Source organism: Pan paniscus, chromosome 17, assembly GCF_029289425.2.
Source record: "Pan paniscus chromosome 17, NHGRI_mPanPan1-v2.0_pri, whole genome shotgun sequence".
Lineage (NCBI taxonomy): Eukaryota > Metazoa > Chordata > Mammalia > Primates > Hominidae > Pan > Pan paniscus.
In genome coordinates this window covers 32,548,402-32,563,678 of record NC_073266.2, presented here as the reverse complement: position 1 = coordinate 32,563,678, position 15,277 = coordinate 32,548,402, and the positions used below count along the sequence as shown (strand labels likewise).

The 15,277-nt window shown below is 41.2% G+C and overlaps 1 protein-coding gene across 1 annotated transcript; it reads left to right on the top strand.

The window, feature by feature from the left end:
* Positions 1 to 41: 41 nt before the first annotated feature.
* LOC134729221 (uncharacterized) lies at positions 42 to 14,816 on the top strand. Its single transcript, XM_063597283.1, has 4 exons — positions 42 to 222; positions 267 to 874; positions 6,314 to 6,463; positions 13,516 to 14,816. Exons 1-3 carry the CDS (start codon positions 42 to 44, stop codon positions 6,461 to 6,463), a joined length of 939 nt encoding a protein of 312 aa, XP_063453353.1. The 3' UTR covers positions 13,516 to 14,816.
* The last annotated feature ends 461 nt before the right edge of the window (positions 14,817 to 15,277 follow it).

Below are 15,277 nucleotides of genomic sequence, written 5' to 3'. Positions count from 1 at the left end.
GGGGCGGCCGGACTGGCGGCTGTTGCTAAGAGACCGGAGCCATGACACAGGGAAATTGCGGCAGGGTGGCGGTCGGGGCCCGCCCGGCTCGGCGGAGTCGGGGGGCGCCCCCGCCCCCGCCCCCGCCCCCCGCCCCACCCCCTCCTCCGGCGCCCCCCCACGCCGCCGGCCTTCCCCGCTCCCCGGCGTCCTCCGCCGCCCGCCGGCCGCCGCCCGCCGCCCGTCCCTTCGGAAGCGCCGATTCCTCGGGGAGGAGGAGGCGTGAGGGGAGGCGGCGGAGGTAGCCGGCACGGGGCGCTCGGGCCGCGGGGCAGGGGGCGCGGGGTGCCTCCTCGGCCTCGGCTCTCCCCGCCCCGGGGCGCCCCGAGACCGCCGCCTGCCTCCGCGGGCAGCTTTGTTCTTCTTTCTTCCAACTACCTGTCTGAGCCGCGGGCCCCAGAGGCCCCAAAGAGAGGCCCGGAGGGTCTCCCCAGCAGCATCCGAGGGGCGCTCTCGGGGAGCTAGGGGCCAGAGTCCGCGGTCCCTCCGTGCCTGCCTCCCTCCCCTCGTGCCTCGGTCTTTTGTTGCCTCTACTCCTCGGCACGGCACAGCCTGGGCTCTTTTCCCCCTCCCGCTTGGGAGTTTGCAGTGTGGACGCTCGGCGAGCACAGTAAGTTGTCCCCCAGCGAACTCGGGCCCGGGCGGAGTGGAGCCGCCCCCGCCGAGACGGGCGCACCGCGGGACGCTTGGAAGCCTCTGTCAGATGTGCTCGCGCTTCAGCCCCGCCGGGCTTTGTGACCAGCCTGACCGGGACCCGGCAGCTGGGGCTCCTCGGAGATCAGAATGGGCTCCGGGGCTCTTCCTTGGGCAGCCCCTCCTGCTCCTCCCCGGTGCGGTAATCAGCAAGCATTAAAAGGAAAACTATAATTCTCCAGGAATCAGGAATCAGGGTTAGAATCAAAGAGGGGAGGTGGGGGTAGGGAGGATGTCCAAACTCCCTACGTCATTTAAAAAAGAGAGAAGGCGAGAGAGAGAGAGAGAGAGAGAGAGATCCTGTTTCCTAGTTCATCCCTGTCTTCTCAACTGTAAAGTAAAAATGACAGGGAAAAGAGAATTTCAAAGTGGAATTTCCCCAAAGAGTATTGAGAAAGTGAGAAAGATTTCATTTATCTATTGAAATGAGGCAGCCAGGATTCAGGAAGAAAGGAACAGAAGAGCAGATGAAGCAATTGCTGTCTGAAATTTTGGATCCAGACAAATATTTTGGTGGTGGTGGGTGTTATATATTCTGAGTTTTGCTGCTTAGGGGTCCACAAAACCCACACAGGAGGGCTCTGCTGCCCGCAGCTCCTGTTACAAGATTGTTCCCCACATACACAGCATTCACTTGTGCTTAAATCTAGAGCAGACACTTTTCAAAAAGAACAATAAAGACAACCAATTTACAAGTTCAATGATATAAATGTGAACAGTGATCTAAGAGATGGGGATAGAGACGGTGGGGGACAGGAGGGAACGAAGCAGAAGTGTTTTCTAAAAGGCAACCCTGCATTCACCTGTTGGAAAGGTGGCCTCTGTCACCCTTTTCAAGCAAATAACGAATCTGAATGATGATCAGGGTGTCCGGAACCCACCGCCTTCCCCCTACCTATTCATGCTCAGATTCAGGCTATTAGAAAACAAACCATAATGAAGGGAAAGTTTTAAATCCCACATTGGGTTGTTTCCTTTCAGAGAAATCACTGCAAAGGAGAAATAATAAGATCTAGTTGTCGTTTTCTAAAGCCTTTTTGGCTCTGAACTTCCAGATCTCCTGAATCCCAATAATAATCTGGTATTTTTTACAAATATTGGGCCTACAGTCTCATTTCATTGCACAGCTAGCTGCCAGAGTCTATGGGCGGCAGTTCCTGTGCTCTGTTTGCTGGGCTGTACAAACAGGAATAATACTGCAGAACTTCATTAGGATTTTAGGTGGATTAAACTGCTAATAGTTTCAAGTTTCTGTGTAAATTATAGCCATCATTTGCACATTTAAAACTCATTTGAGGGATTTGGAGAAGAAAAGAATTCTTTTCTAGACAAAGGGCCTTGGGACATAGCTAGTTTTGTCTTATGTTGATGATTGCAACAAAATTTATGGCTTATTACTCAAAGGCTTCCTTCCAAACTGCGCTTTTTGGAACTTTGAACTGTTTAACCTGAATGTTATCACGTTCAGTAATTTTCTTTGTTTTCAGCTCATGGTATCAGAGGAAATCAAGCAGATCACATCTGTTTCCAGCGGAGTCCGTTATCCCCTCTGTAATACAGAATCAACATACATTCCCAGGGGCTTTCAAGTTATTAGAGTTATTTTTAAAGGAACAAGGATACTCTTGGCCCTTCTGGAGTTATTTTCCTTCTAATCTCACTGGCCATTTCAGTTTGGATGATTTCCGAGATTGTGGGACCCCACTTTCACCATGCTAAGGACTGAAAGGCTACAACTACCTAGTCTTAATAATTCACTAGTGTCTCCAGATTTTGGAGCTCAGCACAGCCTTCTGACCTTGTAGCAGGGAACATAATGAAGGCCCTGGGAAAGTAAGAGAAGAGGATGAAGATTAGCTTAGTTTAGTTGGATTAAATTCTGACCTGCAACCTTTCATTTGCTCTATCTTAAAAAAAAATCCTTATATAATTTATTCAGTCTCATAATTTATTCACACCTCATTTACTTCCTGGATCATTTCACCAACCTAGCCTGGTGTGCTTGACTCGCCTGCCTGTGCTCCCAGGGCTGCGTAGGGGAAGACAGCGTCATGGGCACACACAGGACCTTCTTGGTCTCCAGGAGTGTGCCAGAGAAGGGAAGTCTGCTTATACCAACAGCTCAGCAACTCCTGCCTCTGCACACACCTTTCTCTCACAGATAGTGCAGGCTGCAGAAATAAGTAGTTTAGTGTTGTGAGTTCTGGAGCCAGTTTATCTCCTCCACTAACTAAATTACTTAATCTTGTCTGCCTCAATTTCCCCATCTGTAATGGGGATAATGACACTGATACCTTATTCATAGCATTGTAGTAAAGATTAAAAGAGTGTAGTCACTGTAGGCTAATGCTTAGCACGTAGTAAGCACTCATTAAACTTAGCTATCACCTTATTGGTCCTAACATCTCCCAGCTTGATACCCTCACTCTCCTGTTCCATTCATATTTTCTGGGATCCACATGGAACTGTATCTGTACTTATTATCTCTAAAGTAGGCTTACAGGATCAGCTGCTGTGATTGAACTACCCCTACCCAGATGACATAGGTCCAATGCCACTCCAGAAAGCTTGCTCCATATGAGAATGAAAACACTTTTCTCCATTGCAACTTTGCTCATTTTGCAATTAACCGGGACCCTTTAATTTCAATTTGCTCAATAACTCAGATTTCAAACTCATGACACACTGTAGTCAAATTAGAAATTTGCAAAAACACAACCAAGAGACATTCTTCAGACCAGAAGTTGGAAGATTTCATAGAAAGGACCTTCAAACCTTGGTATGACATCTCTATATAAGAAGACAGAAATGGTCAACCCCAGATCAAAAACAGGATACAAAATAACTCCTTCTCTTCGTTCCTTCCTTACCCTTTTCATACCTCTGCCAATAAAAAACAAAATGACAAAAAAGCATGACAAAATAAAACAATAAGCATACAACTAGAGTCACTAGATTTAGCAAATAAAACTATTGCGTGGGATATACTTCCACTAAAAAACTCTTTGTTGTTTACCTAAAATTTGGATTTAACTAGGCATCCTATATGTTATTTGCAGCCCCACCACAGTGTACCTGATAGCCTCTCAATTTTCTCATGGAACATGCAAAGGGCAAAAGAGCCTGATAAGACAGAAAACATGAAATGCAACATTAAATTTATTTTAGAAGAGAATAAGCAGAAAAAAAAAACAAGCAAAGCCTGGATGGAACAACAGAACTTCAAAGCCCGAGGATAGTGTTTCCAAGCTGGGCTGGGCTTAGCCTTGGGGTTTCTCATAGTTAGAGGTTGCATGGTTTGTGTTTCTAGCCCTTTCCTATGGAACACTGCCATGCTAGAGGGACAGGCAGTTGCTGCTGCATGCAGTCCCCAGGGTCCCACAAATGAACTTCTGAAGAGATAGAGCTCAACTCACTTTCAAGAACTTCAGCTTTGAAACCAAGGATAAACTCATGCTAGTGTCAAGGTCAAGATCAAGCTCATTTCTTGTATTTCTGAGAGGAACCAAAGAAGTTCAAGCCCAAACACTTCCACCACAGAAACAGTGGAAAAAAGAAATGGTGCAAGATCTAAAGAGCCTTCCTTAGAACACATCAGGCAGATTCTGCTGCCTCCATTCCAGGTCAATAGCATGTAGCAATGACAGCTTCTATCTCTGTCTTCAGCCCCATTCATTTGTCTTTCTCAGTGACAGACCTATCAGGGGTGGTGTCTCTAATAAGTGGGGTTCATTTTTATACATTCAGTTTTCCCCAATAGCCTGAATTTTCTACCATTTTTCATGTACACCATCAAAGCTGGATTCTGTGCGATTCTTACGAAATAATTGAGGTCTGAGATGAGAAACTAGAGTTTGTTGGCAGGCCTGAAAGCAGATCAAAGCTGAGCTTGGAAAAAACTTTGCAGGGAGGGCTCCATCAATGGAGCAGCCAAGATGAGACCCACAGCTAAATGTGCCCTGTGTTCCCAAAACATATCCTAAATGTCCACACTAATGTCATTCATATCATTTTGTATAATCTACAAGCGCTATGGAGAGATGACTTGTCCTACTGAGAGCTAATTGCTCACATGTCTGATCTGCTTTCAAAATTAATTGTGATATGAGCTGCTGTGTATACACCACAGGAAAAAGGATACACACAGATAAAGAACTAGTTTTGAAACGTAAAGAAAGAAACCCAAGAATTCCAAGTAGCAATTCCTGGATTGCTACTTGGGTGGCAGAGCTCTGATTCATCCAGTAAGGATTTTCTTAAGCACCTCTGTGTACCCCACCCTATGATTCTTGCATCATTCACTCAACAAATATTTACTGAGTGTCTATTGTGTTATCGTTATCGTTCTAGGCACTAGGGATAAAGTAGTGGTGATCTGTGCAAACACAGTCACTCTCAGTGGTGGGAGTTTGAGATAAAAAACAAGTAAATAAACAAGTGAGAAAATTTCAAGTCTTGGTGAGCGGTACGAAGAAATTAAAAGAGGTTGCTGTGACTGGTCACACGGGCAGCAAGAGAGAACAATTTACATTGGGAATTCAGGGAAGGCTTCTCCAAGAAGTGTCATTCCACTGAGAACTGAAAGCTGAAAAGGAGTCGATCATTTGAAAGTATTCCTGGGGAAAAAATAATAAAGGACACAGTGTTATTATCATATAATCTAATTAGATTCATCACTACACCTTAGGCAAAAAAGAAGAAAAAGATCATTGAGGGAGACAATTAGTGAGGGAATACTTCATGAGTCTGGATCCCCCCGGCTTGACCTGGCATGGATTTGGGTGAGTGGAGGAAAGGGATAGGATGGGGCATAACTTCTTTGATTGGTGTACAGGGCCACACAAGGTGGCAGGGAAGACATGATGGCCTAGGTAGCAGGCAGCTAAGTGTGCCATTGACAGAGATGGTAAGAAACGTAGAGTGGGAAGGGGCCTTAAGGTACTTAAAGCTCAAATTATAATCCAAGAACCAGCAGCATCAGTGCCACCTGGGAGGTGGTTAGCAGTATAGAATCTTGGGGTCCATTGCAAACCTGATGATTCCGAATCTTCATTTTCACAAGATGCTCAGGTGATTTGCATGCATGTTAAACCTCAAGAACCACTGCTGTATTCCAGTTTTCTCATTTTAGGGATAGGGTAACAGAATTTAAATGATCCCCATCTTTACCATCCTAGGCTTGTGGAGCGTGTGTGTGTGTGTGTGTAAGAAAGAGAATATTTTGCTTTTAAATATGTATTTCAAATAGTGAACCTGGAGGTCTATGACACCTGTGGCTAAATGTATGTTTCTTACATAGGGCAGCAGCATGTTTTTTTTAGCTAGAGTAGAAGAGGAAAGTTAAAATTTGGTGGCTTTTTCAGATCTATGCATCTGTTTAGGAAACAGACTTGGTGAATTTGGGGCCTTAATTCAGCTTTCCGGGAGATCGAATTTACCCTACTTTGGGATTACTCTTTGGATTTAGACCATTTGTACCTGAGTAATTAAGCCCCTTCCAGTCATACGACCTTGAGCAGGTCACTTAAGTCTCTGCATATTGTTGTATTGTCTATGAGGGTGACTTGTAACTCTTTTTCAGGGTAGTTGTGAGGAAGAAATGAGATCATCAGTGGCAGTGGCAGCATCAGTTATTTGTGGAGAAGGGGAAGTCTGGTCCTGCCTCATCTCCACTGTCCCTCCAGGGCCCCACCAAGTGAATAGATGGAAGAAAAAGATGAGTACTGGCTAGGTATGTATCACTGTCCCTAAGCCTATTCCATACAGAAATCATGGAGCTGCCACTACAGATGTTGCCTGGGGTATGGGCGATGAGGCCTGTAAAGTATTATTTAGACGTTAATGGTGGTGTGATGATGATGGTGAATAGTTACAGAGTGGCCATTCCCTATTGGGCACTGTTCTGGGTACTGGAGATGCAGTCAAGGTCAAGTGCTACCTATGAAGTTTGGGTCAGATCTGAAAGATACACGATGGTTCCCCAGAATGCTTTGTAGTTCTGAATGAGTCCCAGCCAGGCGGCAGTGGCTTCCTGGTCTCCACTCTCTCACCTCCTTATCTTCTGAGCCTCACCCTCCGAGAGCAATTGCGTTTTGCAATAGGCTTAAGTTTCCTTAAATCTCAGACCCATGCCATTGGTGCATCCTGTGAGTCCCACCATTTAGGAATCAGGGGCGGCCTCTAGTATCCCCACAGTGTTTGGAAATCTCCACTACTGAGTTATTAAACATGTAACTCAACGTGTAAGGGAGCAAAGGGTCATACTGTGGCATGAAATTTCACATTTGAAGCAGTGCCAACCATTCTTTTTGCACACAACTTTCAGATGACCCCATGGCAGCATCTGTAAGACATTTATATTCTTTAGGGGTGTAAATACAGAGTCATAGTGAAAGTGAAAACTGCCTCCCTCAAATTATCATCACAAAGCATATATATGTCTAATATATAAAATCAATAAATCAACACTGATGATGTGTTTTTATCCAATGAAACTCTTATGATCTTATCCCAACCATAAAAGATATGTTAAATGATTAAAATGCACTACAGTAATAAATAGTATGTGTGTATACATACACACACACACACACACACATATGTGTGTATTCTCAGAAGGAAAAATGCACACAACATTTTTCACACTAAATTGAGTCCTGAATTTCTATAAAATCTTACAAACTGAGCTGGCTTCTTCATACTAAAGAAGATAAACTCTTACAATCTGAGCTGGCTTCTTTACACTAAAGAAGATTAAAGTATCAATACATCAGAAAAGCATCACAAATATTTCTTTTCTAGTGAGAAAGATGCCAACATCACTTCTTGACAGGCAAAGCAAAGTGATTACATAGCTTTCTATAGAGGCAAACTAATGGTATGGTGTATTGGAAAATGATATGCAGAAAAATCAGAGATAATATTTCGAAATATTTCTGAATTTCATTATTTTCCAAAGCCATGCCCCACAAGGATCAGGGCTTGATTACTGAAAAATTTACAGAGAGAGGGAGAGAGAGAGGTAAGTATTTACAGCAAATTGTGTAAGAACTTAGTATATTCACCTTACAAAGAGGCTGTGTCACAGATTTCCTCCAAATTCCTCCCAATCACTTACAGCTTCTGACTTTTGATGACATTAATATTAATGCAATGATAGAAAGATTATACTTTCTAGAAATTTGATACCAATCAGTGTTATAGCTCCACTTTTTTCGGAGCAGGGAGGGGTTAAGAAATGTTTTTTCCATTTACAGAGATAAATATGTATATGATCAAGGCTAAGAATCCGCAACCCAAGGGAGGAGAATGAGAAAAGATCGTAATTTACAGCAGTTACCTCAAGAGCTTACTCATCAGAACACAGATAGGTTTAATGGCTTATTCTAGAAATGTGGGAACTCAGAATTTCTGCAGCTTCGTTTTGTAAGCAGTAAAGGAATTGCCCTGCAGCCTATCGCAGCGGAAGGTGAGGTGAGGAATCCCAGCTGGACTGGGGTCAGGGGGCCATGCTGCTCACCTCTGAGGAAGTTACAAGACTACAGGATTTCATCAATGGAGCTAGTGCTCCGATTTTCTGTTCCTGTCTCTATTGGCCTGCGGAGATATCAAAATGTCAGGTAGTTTCTGTCTCTAAGCAAGACAGGTTCTAAACCATGTCAAAGTATTGAATCTTTTCCGTGGATGATCTCTTCACCTCATAGGTGAGGTGGAGACTTGAAATGTCCTATTTATTTAAAGGATGCAGAAAGTCAAACTAGATAATTTCATTCCTTCGTTGCTTTTTCAGCCATGAAAATCTCAAGGGCATATTGCATAACCTGTTGGACCCAATACATATTAATGCACTATTTAAATGGTGCATAATGTTGAATAGTTGGTATCAAATCATGTAGTTTAAAAAAGTACTAGATGGCTTTTAAGATTCCTTCCTGTTCTCTGAGCCCTCATATTCTCACTTAAAGCTGTGGAAACTAGGGATAGGTCCTTCAGGTAACGCTCATTAGCCCACTTTTTCTGCTTCTCTTGTGCAACCAGAAACATTGGTTTATACAAAACATGGTAAAATTACAATTCCCACAACACACAGAAGCTACTGGTTTGGGTTTGTACTTTGTCCCCAGTTGGAGTTGCGATTCGCAAATCTCTTCAGGAGGTGGGACATTTGAAAATCTCAGAGTGCTTCTCAGAATATTATGAAATATCAAACTTAAAATAAATTCACATATGATTTTGATTGTATCTATCACGAAACCATCTGACATACGAGTCTTACATAGAAATATAGTAGACATCAAATATGTAAGGAAAACTTATAGAAGAAAACCTTAAAGCTATGAACCTTTGTCTGATAACATTATTTTTCCTAAAAATTGGAAAAGAACACACTCATTCTATTTGAGCCATGGGACATCTTGACCTAGTTATGGAAAACCAGTATTTCTCAAAGAATATAATTTTAAAAAACATGGTCTTAGCTACTGAATGGTTAGGTACTAAGAATCTCTGTCTTCGGCCATTATTTTTGGTTTTGCCACTTAACATATTGACCTTTGCAATCACACTGCAAACACCTACCTGCTTTCTTATTCACTGCTCTTTCTACCTTCTTTCAGCAACATGGCTATTCAGGTTTATTTAGCTCATTAACTACCTTGTTTCTCTAGACAATACCCCAGAGGTATTAGTTGGCATTTTTTTCCTAGCTGAATGTCACTTAGTTTATCCTAGTGCATTTTCTTCATCCAAGGAAAACAAACCCTTTGCTATCATTTCTCTATCCTTCCAGTGTCTATGACACCTTCTTCGTTTTGTCTCACCATTTGTTAGGGTTCTGTTTACTCCCTTCTCCTGATCGTTAGTGAACCCGCAGAAGCTCAGGATCACCAGGGGAATTCATCTTCTAGTTATCTGTATTCAAGATCTCATTATCCACAGAGGGACAAGTACCTAGGGCCCTGTATTGTTTCAAGACAGAGAAAGAGGTTAACCCACTTTGAGTCTATTTTTGAAGAAACATTCTATGAAATATTTCTCTACCTAATCCAGGTGATATGCTTACATCTAGTTCAAACACTTCTATTGTACTTCTGTCTTCAGCATTTTATCATTAGTGTTCATTCGATAGATTACCTAACTTTTTCAACACAGTATCTCTGTGTGAGGCTGATCATGATGGACTAGCTGTTTGCAAAACTCTCTAGGAGGCTTTGGAGGCTCTTCTTCCTGCAGCCCCCACTCTTGGTAGGATTCTCAGGCAGAAGGGTTATCAACCCTGTGCCTCTGGAGGAAGCACTTCTTCCCATGCGAGACCCCACTGTTCATCTACGCAGCCTCTCTGTGTGTTCCTTTTCATCTTCTAGGAACTCTGCTAGCTTCTACTGTCACCTGTGGGCATTTTCCTGGCTAGGCTACCACTTTTCTCATATCCTCCAACTAAATGCAATAACATTTTTTAGAGTTTTGCTGTCAATCTCATGAGCCAGTAGCTTGCATAATGTAAATAATACACCTGAGGAATTACAGGGATTACAAGATCTTACCAACTGATGAGGTTGTAAATAGAAGTCACATTGGCTTTATTGCAGTTAACTTTATTTCTGAGAGTGTGGCTCACCCATCTTCCCTCCTGTCCTACAGTTAGCAAAGACTACATAGATCTTTGTCATAGATCTTCCTAGTACTGTGTGCTTGAAGAGCCAGACAAAACCTTAGTTGCATGCTAGTCTAAAAAAATGTGAGTGATTTGTATCTCAGAGACATTCTAGATTGAAAAGATGGCCCTGGCCCCTACCTAGAACCTAGAATTCCACCATTTCTCATTCTCATTCACTAACTACTTCCACTGCTTCAGCACTCTTCACCTATTTTAAGATTTCAGGCAAATTCTTCCTTTAGTCAGCTAGAAAGTAAGCTCAATAAGAGCAGCTACATCATCTTTTTCACTGCTGCATCCTTAACACCAAAGAAAGTGACTGGCCAATATCTATTGCACTCCTTCCATGTACTGGACAGTGAACAGATTGGTGGGCAAAAGGGAGTCTCCAAAAATGCATTAAAATTATTAGACAGCAACCTGTTAATCAAGTAGCCTATATAAGTAAGAAGAACTAGAAGGAGGTTTTAACTGTTGAATAAATACAGGAAAATGCCTTATTTCTGAATAGAAAACCAATATTATAAGTATGTCAATTATTCCTTTTATTTAATGCAATTCCAATCAATATCTGACTGGATTTGTCTTTTTAACTTATCAACATTATTCTAGGGATCTACTCAAGAGACATGAAAACAAATTTTCACATAAAACTTGTAGGTGAATATTCATAACAGCATTATTCATGGTAGCTTAAAAAGTAGAACCAATGCAAATACCCATCACCTAGTGAATGGATCATCAAAATGTGACATATCCATGCAATGGAATATTACTCAACAATAAAAAGAAATGGAATACAATTACTTGCCACAACATGGATGATTTCAAAAGCATTATGCTCAGTGAAATAAACCAGACACAAAAAACTACATATTGGAATGTATCACTCCATTTGTAGTGAAAGTCTAGAAAAGGCAAATCTAGAGCGATAGAACTAGATTAGTAGTTGCCCCGGGGGTTGGAGTGGGATTGAGGAGTGACTGGAAGTGCACACAAAAGGTTCTTCCCCATTTTTTTTTGGTGAGGGGAGTGATGAAAATGTTCTGAAATGAAACCATGATGATGGTTACACAAGTCTTTAAATACACCAAAGTCCATTGAATTGTACACTTAAAACTGATGAATTTTGTGCTATGTAAATCATGTCTTAACAAAGTAAAATAGAATATTTTAAAGATTATGTGTAAGAATAGAGAGATATGAGTAGCCAAGGCACTTTTAGAGAAAAAAAAGTAGTGATGGGATACTAATTATTACCTTTGGGAAAAGTCTTAGAAGGAGAATTTCTGGATTAAAGGTGTACACAAAATGAATAATAACAGCAATTGAATAAAATAAGAATCCATGAGTCCATATTAGAGTTAGGTAGGTTCCTGGCCAACAGATAAAACAGATTCTCTGTAACCAACAGAGGTGCTCAAAGTTAAAACAGAACCAGTCTGCCATGGCTGGGTGAGAGGGTGGTGGTCATATAGTCAGTGTTCTCAGAAAGGTGTTGCAAAAGTGTCACAGGACCTCCCTTTGTATGATCAAGCCAAACCAGTTTCTGATGGTGCCTAGATAAACTGTGGCCAGAAACACCCTCTCCCCACCACCCGGCCAAAGACCTATCTTACAAAGACTTCTAGTTTGGGGCTTGGAAGCCACCCAATCAGACTGGCACAAGTTTAAATCTTTCATTTGCATACGTGGACCTGATTGACAATCGGGGTGAGAAACTTTCCCTGTTTAAGCCAGACCCTCCCTTTGTTCTTAGGCGAGCACATTTTCCCTTGTATTGAAAGCTGTGCCTCCCCAGTCTGCAGACATTTTTTAAGAAAATAAAGCTCTCTGTCCTCCACAGTCTTTTTTTTTTTTCAGCAATAATGAGCAAACCAATCTAGACAAAAAACCTCACTGCTTAAACAAATAACCCAAAATGAATCTGATTTAAAAGCAAAATAAAACTATAAAATGTTTAGAACATGGGAAAAAATCTGTGGGACATGGGGCTTGAAGAGTTCTTTGACATGACACCAAAAGCACAATCCATAAATGAAAAAATAATTGATAAGTTGAGCGTTATCAAAATTTAAAACGTTTGCTTTGCAGGAGACCCTGTTAAGAGAATCAAAACATAAGTTACAGACCGTGAGAAAATATTTGTAAACCGCATGTCTGACTCTTATTTAGAATATATAAAGAGCCCTTAAAACTCAACAGTAAAAGAAAAAACAATCTGATAGGAAAATGGGCTATAAAATAAACATTTTATCAAAGAGGATTTATAGACGACACATAAGTCTATGAAAAGATGTTCAACATCACTAGCCATTAGGAAAATGCAAATTAAGATGTTGACGAGCTATTTCTATATTCCCAATAGAACAGCAAAAGAGAAAACTGAGGTCCATAGAAGTTAAATCATTTACCCAAGGTCACAGCTAACAAATTGGTAGAGTCAGGATTTGAACGTAAGCAGCCAAACTCTAGAGAACACATTTTTAACAACTGAACTATATTGCCTTGTTTCCTATAAAAACAATTAGACATGCAAAAATTTATGTACATTGATGTTCATCATTACTTTCTTGAAAATGGTGAAAACTAGAAAAACTTCAATTTTGAAAAGTAGAGAATTGGTTAGATCATTTATAAGCTATCCATCTCTATCCATCTATTGTATGAAAAAATCAGCATCCATTAAAAACAATGCTGTAGAGTTAAGGTCAGCAAACTGTTTCTGCAAAAAAAACAGACAGTAACTATTTTAGGCTTTGCCCACCCTATGGTCTCTATCAGAATATTCAACTCTGCCACTGTAGTGCAAAAGCAGCCATGGACAATGTGTAAGAATGAGTGATGTGTGGGTGTGTTTCAATACGTTTATTTGCAAAAACAGGCAATGCGATGGCTTTGCCTTATAGTTCATAGCTTGCTGATCCCTGCTGTAGAGTAACTACATATAATGTTGACATGAAATGTTCATGATATACTAAGTGAAAAAAGAATATTAGAATTAAAAAATGTATAATTCAAATGTAAATGATTTTGGAAATTGGAAACTGATAGGTGTGTGCAACAGATACTGCTGTTTGGCTACCTAAAAGTTGCTGCTAAACCTTTCCTTGTCTTCTGCTCTACAGGTTGGGAAGCCAGATATCCACATTCTCTCACATCACATCACTGAGCTCTGTGGCCCAGTTCTGACTACATGTTGGAAGCAGAAGTCTGCAGGGGATGGCTTCTGAGAAAACTTGTATTTATTATTTAAATTTAACCTTCTAGCCTGGGAATAAATTCCAGCTTGCTTAGAACAATACAGCACAGAAAAGAGCCTGAGTTCCTGGTGCATCCCTGTGCCAGTGTCTCAATCCTGCCCCGCCGATTTCCAATTTCTTATTATGTGAGAAGCAACCCTCCCTTCTTTGATTAAGTCATTATTGATAGGGTTTTTGTTGGTAACTTGCATCCAAATGCATTCCTTAACTCAAACAAAATAGAAGGGGAATTCCACATTCACACTGTTGCATCAGACAAGCTCTGGCTTCTCAGAACTTTAGTTTTCCATTTGCTAGAGCTCAGAATCAAAGAGACAGTAAAGAAACCCATTTAAAAATTGCATGGCATATATATCTTGGGTGATGGGACTTCATGGGTAATATTTTTAAAATTTCTTTGTGTATTTTTCTTTTATTGTCAAGCATTATTAAAGAGACCATAGATACCTTTTGTAATTATAATAAAAAAGAAAATGTTACTAAGAACAGTGAGAACTCTTAAGCTAACTACAAGATAATTAATATATAACTGCAAAATATAAAATACCAAAGCCATTTACAAATAAAGAAACGGAGCCACATGAAACTTTTGCGGTTTAGCCAAAGTCATTTCAGGATTCTGAAGCTGAGGAGGAAGCAAAGCTTACTTAGCCCGTGGCTAGAATTCACTTTTGAAAACTCCGTTTTTGTCCATCCCCTCTTATCACTACTTGCTTGCAAGTTAGGAAACAAATTAGAACAAAAGCATTGTTTGTCGTCAGTGGTCAATGTTCATAGCTTTACCAGAGGCTCAGGATTAGAAGATTCTCAGAACCAGTTAGCTCCTGATACAATCAGGCCTTGATATGGTTTGGATTTGTGTCCCCACCCAAATCTCATGTCGAATTAGAGGAGGGGCCTGGTGGGAGGTGATTGGATCATGGGGGCAGATTTCCCTCTTGCTGTTCTCATGATAGTGACTGAGTTCTCAAAGATCTTAGGGTTTAAAACTTTTGTGGCACTTCCATCTTCGCTCTCTCTTCCTCTCTCCTGCTGCCATGTGAAGAAGGTGCCTGCTTCCCCTTTGCTTTCTGCCATGATTGTATGTTTCCTGAGGCCTCCCAGTTGTGCTTCCTGGTAAGCCTATGGAACTGTGAGTCAATTAAATCTCTTTTCTATATAAATAACCCAGTCTCAGGTAGTTCTTTATAGTAGTGTACAAATAGACTAATACAGGCCTGAATAAGTTGACATCTAAAAGCCACCTGAATTATTTCTGGGAATAGACTGAGGTACTTTCTGTTTTAAAATTCTTGGCTTTTGTTACCCAGCCAAACTGGGGCCTGCTTGCCCAGTGCAGTAAGGCCAAACATGCACACTGAGTTTATGCAGTGGGAGAAAAGAGGGTGTTTAATTTGCAGAGTGCCAAGCAAGGAGAATACAGCAGCTCACACTTAAGACTCAAACTCCCCAATGGCTTGCAGGTAAGGGTTTTTAACAGAAGGGATAAATTTCAGGAAAACAAGTTATAGGCAAAATCATAAATCAATATATGGAAGTTATACATTGGTTTGGCCTAAAAAGGCAGAATATCTTGAAGTGGGGTCTTACAGGTCATAGACAGATTCAAAGATTTTCTGATTTGCAA